General features: G+C 47.2%; 1 protein-coding gene across 3 annotated transcripts in view; it reads left to right on the top strand.

The window, feature by feature from the left end:
- Positions 1-25,641, top strand: part of LOC141110420 (uncharacterized) — a 73,513-nt gene that overhangs the window by 31,077 nt on the left and 16,795 nt on the right. For all 3 annotated transcript variants that reach the window (XM_073601764.1, XM_073601763.1, XM_073601765.1), the window contains exons 6-7: positions 2,644-2,754; positions 6,029-6,175. In XM_073601764.1, coding sequence (XP_073457865.1) covers positions 2,644-2,754; positions 6,029-6,175 — 258 coding nt within the window. The remainder of the gene's footprint in view (positions 1-2,643; positions 2,755-6,028; positions 6,176-25,641) is intronic.

Here is a 25,641-nt window from a genome sequence, read left to right as displayed (position 1 = left end):
CTGAGCCCACCCACTTGTGTGACAATAGCAAATTAATATTCACTATTGTCTTCCTGATTCTCCTCCGAGACTAATCAGGAAGCGGGTCCTGAGACCCGATTGGCTGAGAGGAGAAGCACGGGCTTCCATTCTCTTTCCTCCCACGTCATCCAGCCATTCCTGACACTTTGGCTCGGCTCCCCTGGTCTCCGGTCCCACTTCCCTCCTCCCACAGGGGTAAGTGCAGGGCTGGTGGGGCAGACGGACAAGCGAGCGATGGGGAGGACCGACTGACCAGGAGGGGGGGTGGCTATTGGTTTGTTTGCCTAAGAATTCCCCAAAAAATACATACATGACACGTAGGCCGGGTTCACAGTTGTGTGGCTGCGGTTTCCAGCCTGGGGTCCGGTGCGTTTCTGTTCACTGGTTCAGGTGCGATTCAGATCCAAGTTTTTGCCTGAATTTGCACCTGAACTGGACCCAAAACACGCACAGGACCCTTTTGGAATTCACATCGCGGCCGCCCCGGACATGTGTGAACCGGCTCCATTGAGAGTCATGCGAATTGGACATGATAAGAAAAAAATCAAATTCACACATACACTATATTACCAAAAGTATTGGGACACACTTCTAGAAGAGTGGTCAAACATTCCCATAGACACACTCCTAAACCTTGTGGACGGCCTTCCCAGAAGAGTTGAAGCTGTTAAAACTGCAAAGGGTGGGCCAACTCAATATTGAACCCTACGGACTAAGACTGGGATGTCATTAAAGTTCATGTGCGTGTAAAGGCAGGCGTCCCAATACTTCTGGTAATATAGTGTAGGTGAACCTGGCCCAAAGGTCTCATATGTATCTTGGAGGATCCCAGAGATCCACATGTTGTTAATAAAAAAAGGAGAGAAAAAAAGCCGGCAGGGAAATGTCAACTATCACACTCTAAATGACTTTTTCTTCTAAATGCCTTGGTACCCCAAACATATTATTAAATCATTAAAGTGTTACTAAACCCACAACAATACAATTTGTCTGTATATGCAGATTCACATGCTTGTTATACTCATTGTGGAACCTAAGGGGTTAATCCTCTGCATTGTGTAAAAAGGCTGTTTGATCCTGCCTTCTCTGATCCTCCCCAATCCATCTGCTGATAGAACAGAGTAGTGGTGGCTGGTGGTATATTTTTTGGGGTCCCGTACTTACCCCATCTAGGTCGCGGGCTTCCTCCGGGCAGCGGGCCTCTGCTTCTCCTCCTTCCTTGGCTTCACGCCGGCGCGGCTTCTCCTGCAGCTCCTTCCTCCTCCTCCTCCTCCTCGGCGGCCAATAGGATCGCTTCTCCTCTCAGCCAATCTCAGGACCTGAGCCTGGATTGGCCGGGAGGAGAATCAGAAAGACAATCGCGAATATCAGCCAATTAGAGCCTCCAGCTCTAATCATGTGCTTTTAAGAAAAAAACAAAAAAAATAAAAAACAAACCCCATTGGAATCCATGCGTCCGGAGCCCTGCATGTAAATTAGGGGGCGAGCGCATGGATTTGGGGGGTGGCGCTAGAGTTACCACCTTAGTGGCAATCCTAGTCAAACACTTTAGCGGCACACAGCAATTTTTTTATTTTTTTATAAACTATACATATATTTTGCTATTAAATAACATTTCGAATTGTATGAAGTTAATAAGAAGAGTTCCCCTTTACATCAGAGGCCACAGAGTTCCCCTTTTATATCTGAATTGGCAAAGTTCCCCTTTTACTGTAAGGTGAGACTCTGCAGACTCTGATGTAAGAGAGAACTCTGGGGACTCTGATGTACGGAGAGGACTCTGATGTAAGGGGGGACATTGTGGCCTCTGGTGTAAAGGGGAACTCTGATGTAAAGGGTGCTCTGAGAACCCTGAATTACCTTAGTGTACTCACTCAGAGGCAGGAGAGAGAAGGGGGGAGAGGGGAGACTTCAGTCACAGACAGGGATGGATGGTGAGCTCACTCACCCCTTGGCAGTCAGCACCTCTCATCTAGATGTATCTGGAAGCCATAATCTGGTCTGAATAATGTGTCCGGGTTTCGGGCAGTCTGATATCACAGTCTGGTGAATCCCGGACAGGTGGCAACCCCGACGCTGGAACAGAGCCTTGGGGGACATGCTCAGTTTGGTGTGAATTGCTAGAGTTTTTCTTTTCCTTGGGAGAGTACATGTGACCAGCACAGGGCCAATCAGAACTGTCCAGACAGAGGGTCAGGGGTCCTGCAGCCTCATAGAACAGTCAGAGGAGAATGAAAACTCCTCCTACAAGCTTTAACCAGACACTGGTAGAAGTGACAAGACTGCTATATACTGCTGATGAGAAAAAGTATTTAGCAGTTTATATTTTCTAAAATAATTGTATTTCCGTGTTCTGTGTATTGCTGGAGACCAGATATAGTGAATGCAGAGTCCTGGGTTTAATAACACTCTTTACTGTTTTTTTTCTTCAAATAAAAGCAGTGTAAGCACTTAAATTGTACTGGTTATCAGCCTTATACTGGGGGAGGGAGAATAAATAAGGAGCCAATCAAATTGACTGCAGTGCAAAGGACATGCTGAAAGGAGGAGAGAGCAGAGTGACAGAGAGCTGAGCTTATCAGTTTTCAGGTTCATCTCTAATGTGATTGTTTTGTATTTTAGGCACTTCATGTGTCGTCTGCAGATCCGAGAATTCCCTAACATGCACCTCCTCATTAAGTGTAATCCCTGCAAATTCCAAATGTGCGTCCGCCTACCAGATATCCACCGCAAGTAAGAAACATTTTTATATTCTTTTGGTTCGCTCTCATCTGTAAATTTTCTTCCTTCTGTACAAACATCTAAAAATCAGGAGGGGCTAAATATAAATCTCAGAATATTATTTTGTCAGCTGCATAATAATAGCTCTAATGTTTGTTTTCTACTCAAAAAAAAAAAAAAAAAAGTCTTTCTTGGCTTTTATTGTATGTTTTATACATTTATCACACGATAACAAATAACTTATCACAACCTAAAAAATAAAAAGCAGTAAACACTTTATTGGGGGTTATTATCTAAAGCTCCGTTCACACTTTTCCGGTGTCCGGTGCCTTAAAGTGTCACTGAACCCACAACAGTGAAATCAGTCTCTATATGCAGTAAATCATGCTTGTTATACTCACTATGGAACCTAAGGGGCTAATCCTCTGCAGTGTGCAAAAAGGTTGTTTGATCCTGTCTTCTCTGATCCTCCCCTTCTTCCACACTCCCCAATCCATCTCCTGATAGTACAGAGTTTTTTTTTTTTTCTTGGGAGGGTACATGTTATCGGCACAGGGCCAATCTGCACTGTCCAGACAGAGGGTCAGGGGTCCTGCAGCCTCATAGGACAGTCAGAGTAAATTGAAAACTCCTCCTACAAGCTTTAACCAGACACTGATAGAAGTCACAAGACTGTTACATACTGCTGATGAGAAAAGGTATTTAGCAGTTTATATTTACTAAAATAATTGCATGTCCATGTTCTGTGTACTATAGGAGCAGTGACGGCCTGTAATGCAGGGCACAGGGGCGCCGCCCCCCTATTCATGCGTCCGGCCCCCTTATCTACATGCCGGACGCATGTATTCCAGTAGGGTCTTTTTTTTTCAAGCTCTAATAGGCTTGAAAAAAGTGTGGGCTTGGGGCGCAGTGCTCTGTGCCCCGAGCAGACCCATTTGTGTAACAATAGCGAATGAATATTCACTATTGTCTTCCTAAATCCCCTCCCGGCCAATCAGAAAGTGGGTCCTGAGACCTGTCACCGATTGGCTGAATGGAGAGGCGATCTGATTGGCCGCCTAGGAGGAGGAGGGAGGAGACACACGGCATGATGCACTGGAAGAGTAAACGCAGGGGAAGCCATTGCCCCGACGCCCAGAGGAGCTAGAGGACCTAGGTGGGGTATGTGCAAGGCCGGCCAGGGGGGTGGCGGGAGACGCGGGTGACCACCAGCTGCCACTATGTGGGAGACCAGGTATAATAAATGCAGGGTCCTGGGTTTAGTTACACTTTAATGTGCATTGCGGGAACTGCCAACACACCAGCAGGGGCAGGCACACATTGGCTTCTCAGTAAAAAATGGCTGTCCAGTGGCGGTGGGAGTCCAGGATGTAGATGTTGGCCGTGGATGATGCCTGAATAAAGACGGTGCCATCCTTATTTACAGAAAAGTTGATGAAAGCATTGTTGGGGGGGTAGACTGTGATCTCTGTATCTGGAAATGTTATACTTACACATTATTAGGCATGCATGCACTTACCATAAAACATACAGTACAGTGCTTTGCAAAAGTATTCACCCCCTTGGCATTTTTCGTGTTTTGTTGCCTCACAATCTGGAATTAACATGGTTTGTTTGAGGATTTGCATCATTTAATTTACAGAACATGCCCACAACTTTGAAGATGCTTTTTTTTTGTTTCAAACAACAAATAGGAAAAAAAAAAACAGAAAAAGTCAATGTGCATAACTATTCACCCCCCTAAAGTCAATACTTTGTAGAGCCACCTTTTGCAACTATCACAGCTCCAAGTCCCTTTGGATAAGTCTCTATGAGCTTGCCACATCTTACCACTGGGATTTTTGCCCATTCCTCCTTGCAAAACTGCTCCAGCTCCTTCAAGTTGGATGGTTTGCGCTTGTGAACAGCAATCTTTAAGTCTGACCACAGATTTTCTATTGGATTGAGGTCTGGGCTTTCAATAGGCCATTCCAACACATTTACATGTTTCCCCTTAAACCACTCAAGTGTTGCTTTAGCAGTGTGTTTGGGTTCATTGTCTTGCTGGAAGGTGAACCTCCATCCTAGCCTCAAATCACACACAGAGTGGTACAGGTTTTGCTCGAGAATATCCCTGTATTTAGCACCATCCATCTTTCCCTCAACTCTGACCAGTTTTACCAGATAGATTTGATGGTGCTCCTAGGGATCATCAAAGATTTGGATTTTTTTTATAACCTAACCCTGACTTGTACTTCTCAACAACATTGTCCCTTACTTGTTTGGAGAGTTCCTTGGTCTTCATGGCAGTGTTTGGTTAGTGGTGCCTCTTGCTTAGGTGTTGCAGCCTCTGGAGCCTTTTCAAAAAGGTGTATATATGTAATGACAGATCATGTGACACTTAGATTGCACACAGATGGACATCATTTCACTAATTATGTGACTTCTGAAGGTAATTGGTTGCACCAGAGATTTTTATGGGCTTCATAACAAAGGGGGTGAATACATACGCACATGCCAATTATCAGTTTTTTATTTCTGAAAAATAGTTTTATGTATATATTTTTCTAATTTTACTTCACCAACGTAGACTATTGTGTTCTGATCCATCACATATAATTCAGATTAAAAAAACATTGAACTAAAGGCTGTAATGTAACCAAATAGGTAAAAAGCCAAGGGAGTGAATACTTTTGCAAGGCACTGTATATCTTATACTAGGTCCACTATAGGGCCCACTTTAAAGTGATTGTAAAGGCTGAAGGTTTTTTACCTTCATGCATTCTTCATGCATTCATGCAAAAAAAAAAAAGCCTTCTGTGTGCAGCAGCCCCTCTACTACTTACGTGAATCCCCTCTTGATTATGTGCACGAGAGCCTCGGCTGTCCCAGGACTCCCGCTCCTCATTGGCTGAGACAGCAGTGGCAGCCATTGGCTGCCACTGCTGTCAATCACAGCCAGTGAGCCAATGAGGAGAGAGCGGGTAGCGGGGCTGAGCCTCGGCTCTACGGGTCTCATGGACGCACAGAGCAGGGCTTGAGAGTGAGCACCTAGCAGTACCCCTGTATCAAGCGGCTTGCTACTGCGGCACTGGTCAAGGGGGAGGAGCTAGGAGCTCCAGCGGGGGACTTGAGAAGAAGAGAAGGATCCGGGCTGCTCCGTGCAAAACCACTGCACAGAGCAGGTAAGTATAACATGTTTGTTTTTTAAAGTCAAACCTTTAATACTACTTTAAGCAACTTTGGAAGACCATAAGGCTTGCGTTGTTTCTGTCAATGTTTTAGAGAACCTTAATGTATTTTTCAGATGGAGTGAAGTCATACCAAGTCGTGCGATCTTGGGCTCCTGTAAGCAAATGTAACATTGCTGGTTCCATGACTGTGGCTGGCACCAAGTACTCGATGGGTATAAGTTGCTGTGATGGAAATGGCTGTACCCCATCAATATCAGATAGTAAGTAAATCTACCCTTCCTACTCCGTTGTCATGGTACAGAACAAGGATTTTTTCATTGGATATTGCCTTATCAAGCACTTGAGTTCTGGGTACTGGCTGAATCCACAATGACATCTTGTAGATCCCCATGAAGAAAAAAAAATGTGTGTGTGTGTGTGTGTGTATGTGTAGATGTACATGTGGGCCCCCTAGTTTCAGTGAAGGGAACTCTTAAGGCATTAGCATACCAAGACGTTTTGGACAATATCATGCTCCTAACGTTGTGGGAACAGTTTGGGGATGGCTCCTTCCTGTTCATACATTACTGCGCACCAGTGCACAAATCCAGGTCCATAAAGACATGGATGAGCTCTGGGGTGGAGGAACTTGACTGGCCTCCAACATCAGTGCCTGACCTCACAAATGCGCTTCTGGAAGAATGGTCAAACATTCCCATAGACACACTCCTAAACCTTGTGGACAGCCTTCCCAGAAGAGATGAAGCTGTTATAGCTGCAAAGGGTGGGCCAACTCAATATTGAACCCTACAGACTAAGACTGGGATGCCATTAAATTTCATTTGCGTGTAAAGTAAGGAGTCCCAATACTAAATCTGAACTCTCCTATTTTATAAACAGCACCCGTGTAATGCAATGACGGCTGGTGTTTTTTTTGGGGGGGGGGGCAAACAACCACCCCGGCATTTACCCCATCTAGGTTGCGGGCTCCTACAGGCGGCAGGCAGCAGCTGGGTTACGGGCTCCTATGGGCGGGTGGTGGGCTCCTATGGGCAGCAGGCCCCTACGGGCAGGTTTGCGGGCTCCTACAGGCATCGGGCAGCAGCTCCTGTGTCCTCTCCTCCTCTTTTGCATCACGGCGGCAGTTCTTCCCTCCTCCTCCCAGGCCTCCAATGGGATCACATGTCCTTTCAGCCAATCGGGTGACGGGTCTCAAGACTTGCTTCCTGATTGGCCGGGAGGAGGATCAGTGTGGCGATAGTGAATATTAATTTGCTATTGTCACACAACTGGGTGGGGGGGTGCAGTGCTCTGCGCCCGAGCCCACCCTTTTTGAAGCCTCTGGCTCTAATCACGTGCTTAAAAAAAAAAACACCCCCGCCATTGGAATCCATGCGTCCGGTGCCCTGTATGTAGATCAGGGGGCCGGGCGGGGGGCGGTGTCTGTGCACCCCCAATGGACAGGCCATCGCTGATGTAATGTGAATTGTGCTGTCTGCAGTGCAACTAGTTCCTTCTTTGATCTGTCACAGATCTATTAGTGCTGCTGCTATCGAACAATAACGTGTCCATCACTGTGCACTGTGTTTCACGGTGATGGCCCTACGTTGACTTAGTGAGAAAGGGGCCATGTAGAGACATAGGGGCTTGCAGGAAACACTGCACGCACTGAAAGACATGCTATTATTATTATTATTATATAGGAATCATGATTGCTATAGCGCCAACATTCAGCACATTACAAAAAAAATAGGTAGATAGTACCGTTACTGAAAGGAAACTACAACTACCATACAACAAGTTAATAGTACCTTTCTATCTTAAAGATGTACTCCCTATTAGGGATGAGCTTGATGTTCGGGTTGAACATCGGGTGTTTGCCCGTTCGCCGAAGAACGAACATTATGGGGCGTTCGTGGGAAATTTGAGCACCCGCGGAACGCCCCATAATGCACTGCGAGAACGCAGTGCATTGCTGTATGATGATTGGCCAAAGCATGCACCTGACCTGCATACTTTGGCTAACCCCAGCACCCCCTGCTAAGAGAGCCATAATTGGCCAAAGGCAGGGTGCCTTTGGCCAATCATTGCTCAGGGGGACTAAGTCCACGCCCCACACTATATAAGGCTGCCTACACGGCGGCCCTGTGTATTGTTTTTGGCGTGGACAGAGAGATAATGTGATTTAGATTAAGCAGGCAGTTTATTCAGTTAGTGGCAGTGTATTTGATATATACAGTATATACAGTCAGTCTAATATATATATATTTATATATATGAAGATAGACGGAGAAATTCTGGGCAGCCGCACACCGACAGAATTTTCTTATGCCTTTATTTGTGAACCAGGATCACCAAGTATACATGACACCAAAGCAGAGTGGTACAGAAAGACAGCTGACGCGTTTTACACTTATACCAAGTGCTTACTCATAGCTGACAAATATGAGAATGCAAACCACATATATATGCTATGTAATAAAACATGTGACCATATAATTATATAGGAACTCAGAACAGCTGGGAACTGGCCACCTGAGATCTTCACACATGTTGCTGAGTAATAAGTTGTGAATTGAGGGAATTCTCATAATGATATGGTGTATAAGCAACAGAATGTCGTAAAATGAAAAGTGAAAAGAAAAAAGAAAGTAAATGAAATGAAATAAATAAAGACGACCTAGTCAAGACTATACATAAATTAAATTGAATAAAATAAATACAAAGACACAGAACATAAATAAGTCAATGAAAAAAGAAAAAGTAAGAAAAAAATAAAAAAAAAAAATAAAAAAAAATTATATATATATATCTATATATATCTATATATATCTATATCTATATATATATATATATATATATATATATAGATATAGATATATATAGATATATATAGATATATATATATGACAAGACTAGGTAGACTAAAATTTTACTGCAAAGGAGGATCATCACTGTATATGTAGTAACTACAGTTTCAAAAAACTGTTATAGTAAATAGAAAGGTTGATATGGTGATACTTGTGATAGTGAATGGGGAGTGAAATAAATGCCCTAAAGCCCAAAAAAAAACTGGGGGGAAGGGAAATAAAAAGATTACTACAAAATTGGGAAAAGAACATCAAAAATGCAAACTATGAATAGATGTGTACTATGAATAAATTAATAAATTATCAATAGTGTTACATTGTTCTGTGTGAATGTACGTAGTAGAATCCCTGGCGGTTTTCCCGAGTGTGGCTCGGGGTTAAAATTCAGGACCATTAGCGGTAACCCCGAGCCACACTCGGGATTACATCGCAGGATCCTGGTGCCTCCTTACTTATCTTGTCCCCGGGATCCTGTGATGTCCCCCGCAGTGTCCGTGGGCTCCGTCTTCCTCCGAAGCCTCTCCTTGCCAGGCTCCATTCCCTGCGAGCATCGCGACGCACGGGGGCGGAGCCTGGCGGCAAATTTAAAAAAAAGTAAAAATCATAATACATACAGTACTGTAATCTTACAGATTACAGTACTGTATGAAATTATTTCACATCCCTTTTGTCCCCAGTGCTTTGTCCAATGCCCTGCATGCAGTTTTATGTTATATATACTGTTCTTTCTGCCTGGAAACTGGAGATTGTCCATAGCAACCAAAAAGTGTCCCTTTACGTCAAAAGTGGCTTTAGACCAGCTAGAAAACAGCGGTAATAAATTAGAACACTTGCAGAATTGAGCGATAGTGAATCGTGGGGAAATTTATTTTATTACTATTTATTTTTATTTTTTTTAATTATTTATTATATTATAATTTATGTTTTTGTGTTTCAGACTTTATCATACCCGGGATATTTACTAGACTCTTGTTTGGACAGATTTAAGTGTGTTATTGTTAAGAATTACAGACCTACAATATAAAACGCCAAATTTCCATGCAAAATAATTGTGCCGCTTTCAGCACCTAAAATCCGAAATAATCATACCGCCAGGGAGGTTAAATATGGACACAAAGCTAAAATGACCAAAAAAATGGAACAATAAATCCCATAAATAAAGTGTTCATACTAAGATATTGTCCCGCGTAAATATGTGTACTGCATGAGCATTGGAATAAAAGACAGAGGAAGACAATATCAGGTAATATATATATAGAACCATCAAAAAGAGACAATAGTATCATGATGGTGGTATAATATAGTTACCTAAATAATTAGATCATATGGAATAGTATTAATTGGCACTTTAATATGTATTATGGATACAAGACAAGCAATGCCAAGAAACAAGTGCTGAAATCTCAGTGTCCAGGACATCATAGGCAATTATACCTAAATAGATGATTTTAGTGTATAATGCTAAGTACTCGTCGTTCACAATGTTCTAGTCCATAATCAAAAAAACGTAAAAAGGCCAATGTGTCAGATAATCCTATATTCAATACAGGGCACTCATAACCCAATTACCGGTAGTATACAAATAAACGAAAAAACAAATTAAAGGGGTTGTAAAGGTAAGATTTTTTTTTTTTTAAATAACAAACATGTTATACTTACCTTCACTGTGCAGCTCGTTCTGCACAGAGTGGCCCCGAACCTGGTCTTCTGGGGTCCCTCGGCGGCTGTTTCAGCTCCTCCCCGCAAGCATTAACCACCTTAATGCGAGCTCCCTCGCATGGTGGTGAGTGCTTGCGGGCGCGCTCCCGTGATACAGCCGGCGGCTATAGCCGCTCGCTGTATCAATCGGCCCCGCCCCCCGGCGCGCCGCGTCATCGGATGTGATTGACAGCAGCGCGAGCCAATGGCTGCGCTGCTTTCAATCCATCCACTGCAGCCAATCAGCGACCAGGCTGAGCTGCAATGGAGATAACGAGAACGAGCATCGGAGATTCGAGGCGTCAGGTAAGTAAAACGGGGGGGCTGGGGGCGGCGGTATTGTCAAAAGTTTTTTCACCTTAATGCATAGAATGCATTAAGGTGAAAAAATGTTTACCTTTACAACCCCTTTAAAGTATACATTTCAACCAATAAGAACATTTTGCACAAAGATGACACATAAAACTGTGCTTATAGAATGGTTACAGATTAGGAGTCCCAAAATACTCATATGAATATTTGTTTAAATATTGTATCAAGAAGTCAGAACATCAACAGTTCAATGAATAAAAGGGATACCTATTCAAAAACCAAAAGCAAAAAGGAATGGATGTCCGGAGAGAATGCACAATAGCCATACTCGAACGGGCTCCATGAAATAGAACTCCTGTAGGTTGCTCTAAGATGTTAACTAAAAGAAGTCTTCCACATGTACTCATGACTGTAAAAAGCTGTATGACTAGCTTATGTTTAAATATTTGTGCATGTGGATGACAGACGATCAACAGACAACCTAATGGGCAACGTCTAAACATAAGGCTAGATAAGAGACCGAAGCGGGGGGGTAAGGAACAGGGATAGAAAGTATATACACATATATATATATATATATATATATATATATATATATATATATATATATATATATATATATATATATATATATATATATATATACTCTGCATCCAGTCAGTGTAGCCTATACCTACATTCTACAGTGCATTCCGTGGTGTACTATTTCAGGCAGTGTATTTGATATATATATACAGTCAGTCTAGCAGTGGCAGCTGGTGCACAAAATTTTTGGGGGGCACAAACAAACTGAAAAATTGTGAAAAAACCCCATCAAACGCAGCCACTGTGCCCATCATCCCAATTCCTGTCCCTTCACCCCTCAGATCAGTTCTAATTCCTGCCCCATCAGACCTCAAATCCTGGTATAAAGCATTTCTCACAAATCCTGCAGAATTACCCCCTCCCTAGTCTGCACAATTACCCCCCACCCCCCAGTTTGCACAATCCCCCTTCCTCCCCGTCTGCACAATTACCCCCCCCCAGTCTGCACTATTACCCCCTCAGTCTCCACAATTACCCCCCGTCTGCACAATTACCACCCCCGTCTGCACAATTACCACCCCCGGTCTGCACAATTACCACCCCCCCATCTGCACAATTACCCCCCGTCTGCACAATTACCACCCCTGTCTGCACAATTACTCCCCCAGTCTGCACAATTACACCCCCAGTCTGCACAATTACCCCCCCAGTCTGCACAATTACCACCCACTCTGCACAATTACCACCCCCCCAGTCTGCACAATTACCACCCCCTAGTCTCCACAATTACCCCCCTCCCCCATCTGCACAATTACCACCCCCCGTCTACACACAATTACCACCCCCCCCAGTCTGCACAATTACCCCCCCCATCTGCACAATTACCACCCAGTCTGCACAATTTCCACCCAGTCTGCACAATTACCACCCAGTCTGCACAATTACTCCCCAGTCTGCACAATTACCAACCCCCATCTGCATAATTACCACCCCCGTCTGCACAATTACCACCCCCCCAGTCTGCACAATTACCACCCCCCCAGTCTGCACAATTACCCCCCCATCTGCACAATTACCTCCCATCTGCACAATTACCACCCCCATCTGCACAATTACCACCCCCCATCTGCACAATTACCATCCCCCGTCTGCACAATTACCCCCTGCACAATTACCTGGGGGGGGTAATTGTGCAGACGGGGGGTAATTGTGCAGACGGGGTGGTAATTGTGCAGATCGGAAGGGGGGGTAATTGTGCAGACGGGAGGGGGGTAATTGTGCAGATGGGGGGGTAATTGTGCAGACGGGTGGGGGTAATTGTGCAGATGGGGGGGTGTAATTGTGCAGGTGGGGGGTGGTAATTGTGCAGACCCCCCGTCTGCACAATTTCCAACCCCGTCTGCACAATAACCCCCCGTCTACACAATTACCACCCCCATCTGCACAATTACAACCCCCACAGTCTGCACCACCCCCATCATCAGCACAGACCCCCCAGTCACTCACTAAGTGAGTGGAGACTGGAGAGAATGAGAGGGGCAGAGCACTGCAAAGAAGTGCAGGGAAGGGAACAAACTAACAAAGGGTCCAGTCAGGCCTCCAGGGTTTAGTGTGACTGTGTGCAGAGCAGAGGGGAAGCTCACGTGCCGCGGCCACATACAGACTCAGCGACTGAGTCAAAAAGAGAGAGAGACACAACGAGCCTGACACTACATACCTTACTAGAAGACAGACCAGCAGGAGTCCGAGTCAGTCAGGCCTGCTTCTTCCACACACCACGCGCCCGGCTCCATCTCAGTCCACTCCTCCACTCACGCCACATACAGTGAGCCAAGAGACCGGAAGTGACGAGATGCCATGTAAGGCACCGCCCACCGTCCCCCGGTCTTGGCCATTAAAATAAAAGAACAGGAGCTGCTGCAGGCAAATCACTGGAGCTTGCGGGTACATCTCTTGCGCCCCAGACACTCCCTAAACGTGGGCAAATCGGCTTCCCAGCCTGCAATCAGCTGATTGCAGGCTGCGAAGCTTCCCATAGACTGCCACATGTCCGGCGCCTGGTCACTCTTTTTTTTTTTTTTTTATAGATTGGGGGGGGGGGGGCGGTGCCCGAGTGCCCCCTATGGATGGGCCACCACTGCAGTCTAGTATATATATAGTCAGTCAGTCAGTGTAGCCTAGATCTGCATTCTACTGTGCATTACGTGGTGTACTATTTCTAATCTACTTCAGGCAGTGTATTTGATATATATAGATAGATAGATAGATAGATAGATAGATAGATAGATAGATAGATAGATAGATAGATAGATAGATAGATAGATAGATAGATAGATAGATAGATAGATAGATAGATAGATAGATAGATAGATAGATAGAGATATATACAATATATACAGACAGTCTAGTGTATATATATATATATATATATATATATCTACAGTGCATTCCGTGGTGTACTGTTTCTACAACTTTTAGTGGTGTACACAGTACACAATACAGTGCAGCCGTAGCACAGTTGCTACTACTTTTCTGGTGGTGTACACTGTACACAGTACAGTGCAGCCGTACTGCAGTTGCTACTACTTTTCTGGTGGTGCACCCATTACACAAAACAGTGCAGCTGTAGTGCAGTTGCTACTACACTTCTGGTGGTGTACACAGTACCCAATACAGTGCAGCCGTAGTGCAGTTGCTACTACTTTTCTGGTGGTGTACGCAGTACACAATACAGTGCAACCATAGTGCAGTTGCTACTACTTTTCTGGTGGTGTACACAGTACACAGTACAGTGCAGTGTGGTGTTGCATAACAAAATATACATCATGTCTGGAAGGCCACCAAGGAGAGGCAGATGCTCACAGGCCACTAAAAGAGGGCAAGCAGGCTGTGTCTACAGTCAACAGTGCTGGTCGTGGACATGGTGCATCCTCTGCAGGTGGCCATGGGGCACGCTTGTCCTTCTTTTCTGCTGCTGGCCGTGTTATTGAGCCAGAACTTGCAGAAGAGTTGGTGGAGTGGATAACAAAGCCGTCCCCATCCTCCTCATCCTCTGTCACCCAGGCTCAGAGTAGTTTGCCTTCCAATGCAGCTGCCAAAGCGGCCTATTCCACCTGCTCCTTGTCCACAGTCACTCCTTCTGTAGCCCCACCATCATGCATGAAGGAGTCCCCCGAACTATTTGACCACAGTGTCGGGTACATGCTGCTGGAGGATGCGCAGCAATTAGAAGGCTCAGATGTTGGTTCCCAGGTTGAGGAAGGGAGTAACGTGAGCCTAGAGAGAGGGGGTGCCCAAGAAGGACAAGAAACTGGCAGTCATGTTCCCCCAGCTGCAGCATACTGCCAAGTTTGCTCCAGTGATGAGGAGGGAGGGGATGATGAGGTCACTGACTCTACTTGGGTGCCTGATAGAAGAGAGGAGGAGGAGGAGGCACAACTCCAACGAGGCAGGATGTCCTCTAGGGGGCAGCTTAAGGGCAGCCACCCTACTGCCACCCTATTACTTTTGGGGGGAAAACCTCTGGGGGAATCTAGGATGGAAAAGGACCTGGGGGTCCTAGTAGATGATAGGCTCAGCAATGGCATGCAATGCCAAGCTGCTGCTAACAAAGCAAACAGAATATTGGCATGCATTAAAAAGGGGAACAACTCCAGAGATAAAACGATAATTCTCCCACTCTACAAAACTCTGGTCCGGCCGCACCTAGAGTATGCTGTCCAGTTCTGGGCACCAGTCCTCAGCAAGGATGTACTGGAAATTGAGCGAGTACAACAAAGGGCAACAAAGCTAATAAAGGGTCTGGAGGATCTTAGTTATGAGTAGGGATGAGCTTTGAGTTCGAGTAGAACTCATGTTCGACTCGAACATCGGCTGTTCGCCAGATCGCAGAACAGCGAACAGTTTGGGGTGTTCGCAGCAAATTCGAATGCCGCGGAACACCCTTTAAAAGTCTATGGGAGAAATCAAAAGTGCTAATTTTAAAGGCTTATATGCATGGTATTGTCATAAAAAGTGTTTGGGGACCTGGGTCCTGCCCCAGGGGACAAGGATCAATGTAAAAAAAAGTTTTAAAAACGGCCGTTTTTTCGGGAGCAGTGATTTTAATAATGCTTAAAGTCAAACAATAAAAGTGTAATATTCCTTTAAATTTCGTACCTGGGGGGTGTCTATAGTATGCCTGTAAAAGGGCGCATGTTTCCTGTGTTTAGAACAGTACCACAGCAAAATTTCAAAGGAAAAAAGTCATTTAAAACTACTCGCAGTTATAATGAATTGCCGGTCCAACAATACACATAAAAGTTAATTGATAAAAATGGCATGGGAAGTCCCCGCAGGGGATCCCCGAACCAAAATTTAAAAAAAAAATGACGTGGGGGGTCCCCCTAATTTCAATACCAGGCCCTTCAGGTCTGGTATGGATATTAAGGGGAACCCCGCACCAAAATTAAAAAAAAAATTATGTAGGGGTCCCCCTCAAAATTCATACCAGACCCTTCAGGTCTGGTATGGATTTTAAGAGGAACCCCGCGCCAAAATTTAAAAAAAATTGGCGTGGGGTCCCCCCGAAAATCCATACCAGACCCTTATCCGAGCACACAACCTGGCAGGCACAGGAAAAGAGGGGGGGATGAGACAGCGCCCCCCCTGAACCGTACCAGGCCACATGCCCTCAGCATTGGGAGGGTGCTTTGGGGTCCCCCCTAAAGCACCTTGTCCCCATGTTGATGAGGACAAGGGCCTCATCCCCACAACCCTTGGCCGGTGTTTGTGGGGGTCTGCGGGTGGGGGGCTTATCGGAATCTGGAAGCCCCCTTTAACAAGGGGACTCCCAGATCCCGGCCCTCTCCCCTGTGTGAAATGGTAAGGGAGTACCCCTACCATTTCACAAAAAAACTGTCAAATATGTTAAAAATGACAAGAGACAGTTTTTGACAATTCCTTTATTTAAATGCTTCTTCTTTCCATCTTCTTTCTTCTAACTTCTTTCTTCCTTCATCCTTCGGTTTCTTCCTCCATCTTCTTCTTCTTCTGGTTCTTCTAGTTCTTCTGGTTCTTCCTCCGGTGTTTTTGTTCAGCATCTTCCTCCGCGGCGTCTCCTTCTCTTTATCTTCTTTTCTTCATCTTCTTCTCCGGGCTGCTCCGCATTCATGATGGCATGGAGGGAGGCTCCCACTGTGTGACGCTTCTCCTCTTCTGACGGTTCTTAAATAACGGAGGGCGGGGCCTCCCGGTGACCCTGCCCCCCTCTGACGCACGGGGACTTGACGGGGACTTCCCTGTGGCATTCCCTGTGACGTCAGAGGGGGGCGGGGTCAACAGCCCTCTGTTATTTAAGAACTGTCAGAAGAGGAGAAGTGTCACACAGCGGAAGCCTCCCATCCAATGGTGGATGCGGAGCGGCCCGAGAAAAGAAGATGAAGAGAAGAAGGCGCCGCTGAGGAAGATGCCGCACGAGAACACCAGAGGAAGAGCCAGAAGATCCAGAAGAACAAGAAGAAGAAGAAGATGGAGGAAGAAACCGAAGGAAGATAGAAGAAAGAAGATAAAAAAAAGAAGAAGCATTTAAATAAAGGAGTTGTCAAAAACTGTCTCTTGTCATTTTTAACATTTTTGACACTTTTTTTGTGAAATGGTAGGGGTACTTTTGTACCCCCTTACCATTTCACGCAGGGGGAAGGGCCGGGATCTAGGGGTCCCCTTGTTAAAGGGGGCTTCCAGATTCTGATAAGCCGGGCAAGGGTTGTGGGGATGAGGCCCTTGTCCCCATCAACATGGGGACAGAGTGTTTTGGGGGGCTACCCCAAAGCACCCTACCAATGTTGAGGGCATGTGGCCTGGTACGGTTCAGGAGGGGGGGCGCTCTTTCGACCCCCCCTCTTTTCCTGTGGCCTGCCAGGTTATGTGCTCGGATAAGGGTATGGTATGGATTTTTGGGGGTACCCCACACCATTTTTTAAAAAAATTTTGGCGCGGGGTTCCCCTTAATATCCATATCAGACCTAAAGGGCCTGGTATGAAATTTAGGGGGACCCCCACGTCATTTTTTAAAAAAATTTTGGTTCGGGGTTCCCCTGTGGGGAATTCCCATGCCATTTTCATCGCAGCTATTAATGAATTGCCGGTCCGACAATACACATAACAGTTCATTGATAAAAACGGCAAGGGAATTCCCCACAGGGGAACCCCGAACCAAAATTTAAAAAAATAATGACGTGGGGGTCCCTCTAAATTCCATACCAGGCCCTTCAGGTCTGGTATGGATATTAAGGGGAACACCGGCCAAAATTTTTTTTTAAAAATGGCGTGGGGTCCCCCTGAAAATCTATACCAGACAATTATCCGAGCACGCAAGCTGGCAGGCCGCAGGAAAAGAGGGGGGGGGCGAGAGATTGCCCCCCCTCTCCTGAACCGTACCAGGCCACATGCCCTCAACATTGGGAGGGTGCTTTGGGGTAGCCCCCCAAAACACCTTGTCCTCATGTTGATGGGGACAAAGGCCTCATCACCACAACCCTTGCCCGGTGGTTGTGGGGGTCTGTGGGCGGGGGGCTTATGGGAATCTGAAAGCCCCCTTTAACAAGGGGACCCCCAGATACCGGCCCTCCCCCCTGTGTGAAATGGTAAGGGGGTACAAAAGTACCCCTATCATTTCACAAAAAAAGTGTCAAAAATGTTAAAAATGACAAGAGACAGTTTTTGACAATTCCTTTATTTAAATGCTTCTTCTTTCTTCTATCTTCTTTCTTCTATCTTCTAGCTTCCTTCGGTTTCTTCCTCCATCTTCTTCTTCTTCTGGTTCTTCTGGATTTTCTGGTTCTTCCTCCGGTGTTCTCGTCCGGCATCTTCCTCAGCGGCGCCTTCTTCTCTTCATCTTCTTTTCTCGAGCCGCTCCGCATCCACGATTGGATGGGAGGCTCCTGCTGTGTGACGCTTCTCCTCTTCTGACGGTTCTTAAATAACAGAGGGCGGGTGACCCCACCCCCCTCTGACATTACGGGGAATGCCACAAGGAAGTCCCCATCAAGTCCCTGTGCATCAGAGGGGGGCGGGGTCACCGGGTGGCCCCGCCCTCCGTTATTTAAGAACCGTCAGAAGAGGAAAAGCGTCACACAGCGGGAGCCTCCCTCCATGCCATCATGGATGCAAAGCGGCCCGGAGAAGAAGATGAAGAAAAGAAGATAAAGAGAAGGAGACGCCGCGGAGGAAGATGCTGGACGAGAACACTGGAGGAAGAACCAGAAGAACCAGAAGAGCCAGAAGAAGAAGAAGATGGAGGAAGAAACCGAAGGATGAAGGAAGAAAGAAGTTAGAAGAAAGAAGATGGAAAGAAGAAGCATTTAAATAAAGGAATTGTCAATAACTGTCTCTTGTCATTTTCAACATTTTTGACAGTTTTTTTGTGAAATGGTAGGGGTACTTTTGTACCTCCTTACCATTTCACACAGGGGGGAGGGCCGGGATATGGGGGTCCCCTTGTTAAAGGGGGCTTCCAGATTCCGATAAGCCCCCCCACCCACAGACCCCCACAACCACCGGCCAAGGGTTGTGGGGATGAGGGCCTTGTCCTCATCAACATGGAGACAATTTGCTTTAGGGGGGACCCCAAAGCACCCTCCCAATGTTGAGGGCATGTGGTTGCAGTCATCCACATGCTCAGCGTCTGTATGCCAGCTTGGCCAAATTGCTAGCACTGCAACTGCTGCCTTTTCAGCTGGTAGACTCTGCCCCCTTTCGTGAATTTGTGGAATGTGCTGTACCAAGGTTCCAAAACGCCATTTCTTTTTGGCTCTCTACCGGCATGTGGAAGGCAATGTTTTGGCCTCGTTGGACAGGGCAGTTAGCAGTAAGGTGCATATTACTGCTGACTCATGGTCTAGCAGGCATGGGCAGGGATGTTACCTTTCCTTCACGGCGCACTGCGTAACTCTGCTGGCAGCTGGGAAGGATGCAGAACAGGGTTCAGTATTGTTGGAGCTTGTTCCGCCACCACTCCTCCAAAATGCTAGTGGTGATTCTGCCACAGCTCTCTCCTCCACCCCCTCCTCTTATTCTTCCCCTTTGGCCTCTTCTGCAACATTGTCCTCGGAACCAGTGGTGCTCCGTAAGCGTTCAAGAGCCTACGCAAGCATTCAGGCAAAAAGATGCCATGCGGTGCTTGAGTTGGTCTGCTTAGGGGACCGGAGCCCCACTGGGGCAGAGATTCTGTCAGCTCTGCAGGGGCAGGCTAAGAGGTGGTTGACGCCATGCCAGCTTCAGCCAGGAATGGTTGTATGCGACAATGGCACCAACCTTCTCTCCGCCCTCCGACAGGGACACTTGACCCATGTCCCATGTTTGGCACACATCCTGAATTTGGTGGTGCAGCGGTTCTTGAGCAGGTACCCAGGCTTACAGGATCTCCTGAGGCAGGCCAGAAAAGTCTGTGGTCATTTCTGCCAGTCATACAATGCCAGTGCTCGGCTGGCTGACATTCAAAGGGAATGCAACCTGCAGCCACTCCACCAGTGAGCTGGTGAGTGGCTGCACATTTAGAGTACGGATTCTTGAACAGCAGAAGGATTATAATCACAAACACCATATGCACCAAGTTATTGCACAAATAAGGACTTTTTATGAATCTGACAGAACGTTTACTGCACAATAAGGACTCTTTATGAACTTGATAGCACGCTTGCACTTTACCAAGATTGTCTTTTGGATACTTATCAGTTCTTTCCACCACCGTTTGACCTCCCACACCCCCCTTTTTTTCCCCCTCCGTTCCTCCCCCCCCCTTCCCCCGTTTTGTTTTGGTTTCCCTTAAACCTGATTCACTTTATGCACGTTCACTAAGTGCCATTTGAAATATAAGATTTACACAGCAACACTATGTATGGAGTTTGACACTATTATTAATTTATATTTTTATACTCTGTTCAACATTGTGAAATATCTTTGAGGATATCACCATTTGATACCTGTATGTCTTGTTTAATCTTAGAAATACATAACATGCAGGTAGGAAACCATTAATCAGATAAAGGAACAGCGCCATACCCTTCTACTATATTAATCACCTTATTTGTGACATGTCCACCAGGTGGAACACAATGTTGGCAATGCTGCAGCAGCTGCACATGCAGAAGCGGGCCATCAATGAGTACCTGTGTGAGTATGGCACCAGGACAGGGTCAGGGGAGCTTGGCTTTTTTTCACCACGCCAGTGGCTAATGATCAAGGATGCATGCACTGTCCTGTCACCATTTGAGGAGGCCATGAGGATGGTGAGCAGTGACGATGCATGCATCAGTGATACTGTCCATCTTGTCTTCCTGTTGGAGCACACACTTCGTGAAATAATGGACAGGACACTTAAGGCAGAACAGTGGGAGGAAGAGGAGGACTTCCTTACCTCTCAAGGCCCCCTTTATCCAGATAGTATTCCTGCGGGCCCGCCAAACACACAGGAAGAAGAGGAAGAGAAGGATTGTGTAAGCATGGACGTGGAGGATAACACTCAGCAGGAGTCTTCAAGGGATGGTTTTCATTCCCCAGAAACCCAAGGAGTTGTACGTGGCTGGGAGGAGGTTGTTATGGATCATGTGATCCTTATGCCGCGTACACATGGTCGGACTTTCTATCCTACTTGGTCCGGCACACTTTCCGACGGACTTTGTCCGCCAGGTGCGCCGGACTTTAAAACGGACGGACTTGCCCACACACGATTGGACTTTCCGGCGGGCTAAGTCCGCCCGTCTTTCCGACGGACTTTCGCCGGAGTTACGGCGGACTTTCAGAATGAACGGACTTGCCCACACACGGACAAGTCCGTTCATTTTGAACGTGACTCAGGTGCGACGGGACTAGAAAAGGATGTCAATCTTGCCGCTTTTATCGGCGAGATTGACACCTTGCGAGCCCTGTCGCGGGGCATACCAGGCCCTTAGGTCTGGTATGGATTATAAAGGGAACCCCCTACGCCGAAAAAACGGCGTGGGGTCCCCCCTAAAATCCATACCAGACCCCGATCCGAGCACGCAGCCTGGCCGGTCAGGAAAGGGGGTGGGGACGAGCGAGCGCCCCCCCCCCTCCTGAACCGTACCAGGCCGCATGCCCTCAACATGGGGGTGGGTGCTTTGGGGGAGGGGAGCGCCCTGCGGGGCCCCCCACCCCAAAGCACCTTGTCCCCATGTTGATGAGGACAAGGGCCTCTTCCCGACAACCCTGGCCGTTGGTTGTCGGGGTCTGCGGGCGGGGGCTTATCGGAATCTGGGAGCCCCCTTTAATAAGGGGGCCCCCAGATCCCGGCCCCCCACTCTATGTGAATGAGTATGGGGTACATGGTACCCCTACCCATTCACCTAGGGAAAAAGTGTAAAAAAACACACTACACAGGTTTTTAAAATATTTTATTAAACAGCTCCGGGGGGGGAGATCTTCCTCCGGCTTTGGGGGTCTTCTTCCGGCTTCGGGGGTCCCTGCGCTTCATCTTCTCCCGGCGTCCGGTTGGTTCTTCTCCCGGTGTTCCAGTTCTTCGGCCGGCTCCTCTGCTGTCTTCAGGTAGCTCTCTTGCCAGCAGAGGTCCGGACTCCTGGGCTTCTGGGCTTCTGGGCTTCTTCTCTTCTCTTCTCTTCTCCAGATGTTGACACGACGCTCTCTCCGGCTGGACTGCTCTCCGAGGGCTGCGTTGTGACTTATATAGGCGGAGACCCCGCCCCCTTTTGATGTCACAGTCCCTGGGCATGCTGGGACTGTGACGTTTTAGGGGGCGTGGTCACTGGGTGATGTTGACCACGCCCCCTAAAACGTCACAGTCCCAGCATGCCCAGGGACTGTGACATCAAAAGGGGGCGGGGTCTCCGCCTATATAAGTCACAACGCAGCCCTCGGAGAGCAGTCCAGCCGGAGAGAGCGTCGTGTCAACATCTGGAGAAGAGAAGAGAAGAGAAGAGAAGAAGCCCAGAAGCCCAGAAGCCCAGGAGTCCGGACCTCTGCTGGCAAGAGAGCTACCTGAAGACAGCAGAGGAGCCGGCCGAAGAACTGGAACACCGGGAGAAGAACCAACCAGACGCCGGGAGAAGATGAAGCGCAGGGACCCCCGAAGCCGGAAGAAGACCCCCGAAGCCGGAGGAAGATCTCCCCCCCCCCCCCCGGAGCTGTTTAATAAAATATTTTAAAAACCTGTGTAGTGTGTTTTATTACACTTTTTCCCTAGGTGAATGGGTAGGGGTACCATGTACCCCATACTCATTCACATAGGGTGGGGGGCTGGGATCTGGGGGCCCCCTTATTAAAGGGGGCTCCCAGATTCCGATAAGCCCCCGCCCGCAGACCCCGACAACCAACGGCCAGGGTTGTCGGGAAGAGGCCCTTGTCCTCATCAACATGGGGACAAGGTGCTTTGGGGTGGGGGGCCCCGCAGGGCGCCCCCCTCCCCCAAAGCACCCACCCCCCCATGTTGAGGGCATGCGGCCTGGTACGGTTCAGGAGGGGGGGGCGCTCGCTCGTCCCCACCCCCTTTCCTGACCGGCCAGGCTGCGTGCTCGGATCGGGGTCTGGTATGGATTTTAGGGGGGACCCCACGCCGTTTTTTCGGCGTAGGGGGTTCCCTTTATAATCCATACCAGACCTAAGGGCCTGGTATGACCCGCGCTCGCCGCAATAGGAAAATTTGTTTTTCCTATTGCAGCGAGCGGGAGATGCAATACCCTGCCCTCGTGTCGTATCTGGTCCGTCGGACCAGCATACACACGAGCAGGCTTTCCGTCGGACCAGCACACACACGAGCGGACTTTCCGCCCGAAACTGAGTCCGGCGGAAAGATTTAAAACTTTTTTCAAATCTAGGTCCGGCGGGCTTTTGGGAAAAAGTCCGCCGGAAAAGTCCGCCGGCGCCTACACACGGGCGGATTGTCCGGCACACTCTGGTCCACCGGACCAAGTATGCCGGAAAGTCCGACCGTGTGTACGCGGCATTAGTGACCCAGAGGACTCAGAATCAAATGCCTCTGCAAACTTACGCTACATGGCCTCCCTGATTCTGCAAAAGCCTGCAAAAGGACCCTAGGATTCATGGTATCAAGGAGAGGGATCAGAACTGGCTGGCAACTCTTCTTGATCCACGTTACAAGGGTAAGGTTGCAGAACTCATCTTGCCTTTGCAGAGGGAGCAGAGGATAAAACATCTTCAGGAGGCCATGAAGAAAGGTGTGTGCAATGCATTTCCAGACCCTGGGAGGTTACCATTTCCTGGTGCTGGACAACCTGTTGCTGAGGCTTCGTTCACTCAGAGGAAGAGCGGTGGAGAAGGTGGCCAGCTGACCGATGCCTTTAGACAATTTTTCAGTCCTCAGCACCAAGGTCTGATCAGTTCAAGCAACCATCGCCAGCATCTGCATTATATGGTGCAGGAATATCTAGGGGCAAGAGCAGACTTGGAGACCTTTCCAACAGACCATCCACTGGGTTACTGGGTCTTGAGGATGGACCACTGACCAGAACTTGCTCAATATGCAATTGAGCTACTGGCCTGTCCTGCATCCAGCGTTCTTTCTGAAGGCACATTCAGTGCTGCTGGAGGGTTTGTAACGGATCATAGAGTGCGCCTGTCCACAGACTCTGTTGATAGGCTCACATTCATAAAATGTGTGATGTAACTGATTGATTTTTATATGAATGTGGGATCCCTTGAAGACTGCCTATGCTGAGTGACCTTATTCCTCCTCAATCTTAATGATGCTAGCTTCCAACAATATTTTTGGTTTAGGGCACCACCACCACTGCCTAAAGCCCAATTTTTAAGCCCCTGTTTAACAGGGGCATGTAACTACAATTTTTGATTAAACATTTCACAGCAGGGCCTGTTCCTGCGCCCAACCAGAGTATCTGTGAGGGGTTACAGTGTTGTGGCACCACCACCACCACCAAAGGCCCAATTTTTCTGCCCCTGTTTAACAGGGGCATGTAATTACAATTTTTGATCAAATATTTAACAGCAGGGCCCGTTTCTACGCCCAAGAGTATCTGTGAGGGGTTACAATGTTGTGGCACCACCACCACATGTTATACGGATCCCACTTCAAAACACTTCCCCCCACCCTTGGAAAAAAGGGCGGGTCAAACTGTCCAATGACAATGGACACACAGGTCAGGTGTGTTTAACTTCTCATAAGTAAACAGTCTTAGCAGGGGGCTGCTGGAGGAATCCCCCCTCCCTCTTTCCTCACAGCAAGACACTTAGACATCCCATAATAGTTGAGGCAGACAGCCACAATAGACAATAGAATACAGTCATACCCCAACCCATCACATCAAATATAACACAACATAATGAGACAGCACACATTATTTATACATATATACAGCATTGAGTCTGACAAGCACAAATCATAGTGGGGTTCTCATTCAGCCTGTTCCCCTATTAGTGACTCCCGTCACAATGGCATATCCAGGGTCCCCAGAGTCTGTGTGTCTGAATCTGAATCTAAAGTAACGCCACCTCAAGGGTCCCCAGGCAAACAGCTCACAACGAGCACTGTTCCCCTAAATGCCAGGGCCCATAATCGGTAGCCAAGAGGCTAGCATTCAGTCCCCTCCAAAAGCCTCTGTCCCAGCTAGGTCTGTCACAGCATGTAATTACAATTTTTGATCAAATATTTCACAGCAGGGCCCATTCATGTGACCAACAAGAGTATCTGTGAGGGGCTACAGTGTTGTGGCACCACCACCACCACCAAAGGCCCAATTTTTCTGCCCCTGTTTAACAGGGGCATGTAATTAAAATTTTTGATATAATATTTAACCACAGTGCCGGTTCCTGTGCCCACCAAGAGTAACTGTGAGGGCTTACAGTGTTGTGGCACCACCACCACCAAAGGCCCAATTTTTCTGCCCCTGTTTAACAGGGGCATGTAATTACAATTTTTGATCCAATATTTCACAGCAGGGCCCGTTCCTGCGCCCACCAAGAGTAACTGTGAGGGCTTACAGTGTTGTGGCACCACCACCACCACCACCAAAGGCCCAATTTTTCTGCCCCTGTTTAACCACTTCAGCCCCGGAAGGATTTACCCCCTTCCTGACCAGAGCACTTTTTACAATTTGGCACTGCGTCGCTTTAACTGCTAATTGCGTGGTCATGCAATGCTGTACCCAAACAAAATTTGCATCCTTTCCTTCCCACAAATAGAGCTTTCTTTTGATGGTATTTGATCACCTCTGCGGTTTTTATTTTTTGTGCTATAAACGAAAAAGACCGAAAATTTTGAAAAAAAAATGATATTTTCTACTTTTTGTTATAAAAAAAATCCAATAAACTCAATTTTAGTCATACATTTAGGCCAAAATGTATTCGGCCACATT

Source organism: Aquarana catesbeiana, linkage group LG10 (assembly GCF_042186555.1).
Source record: "Aquarana catesbeiana isolate 2022-GZ linkage group LG10, ASM4218655v1, whole genome shotgun sequence".
Taxonomy (NCBI): domain Eukaryota; kingdom Metazoa; phylum Chordata; class Amphibia; order Anura; family Ranidae; genus Aquarana; species Aquarana catesbeiana.
The sequence above is the reverse complement of the archived record's forward strand: the minus strand, read 5'-3'. Positions and strand labels throughout refer to the sequence as shown.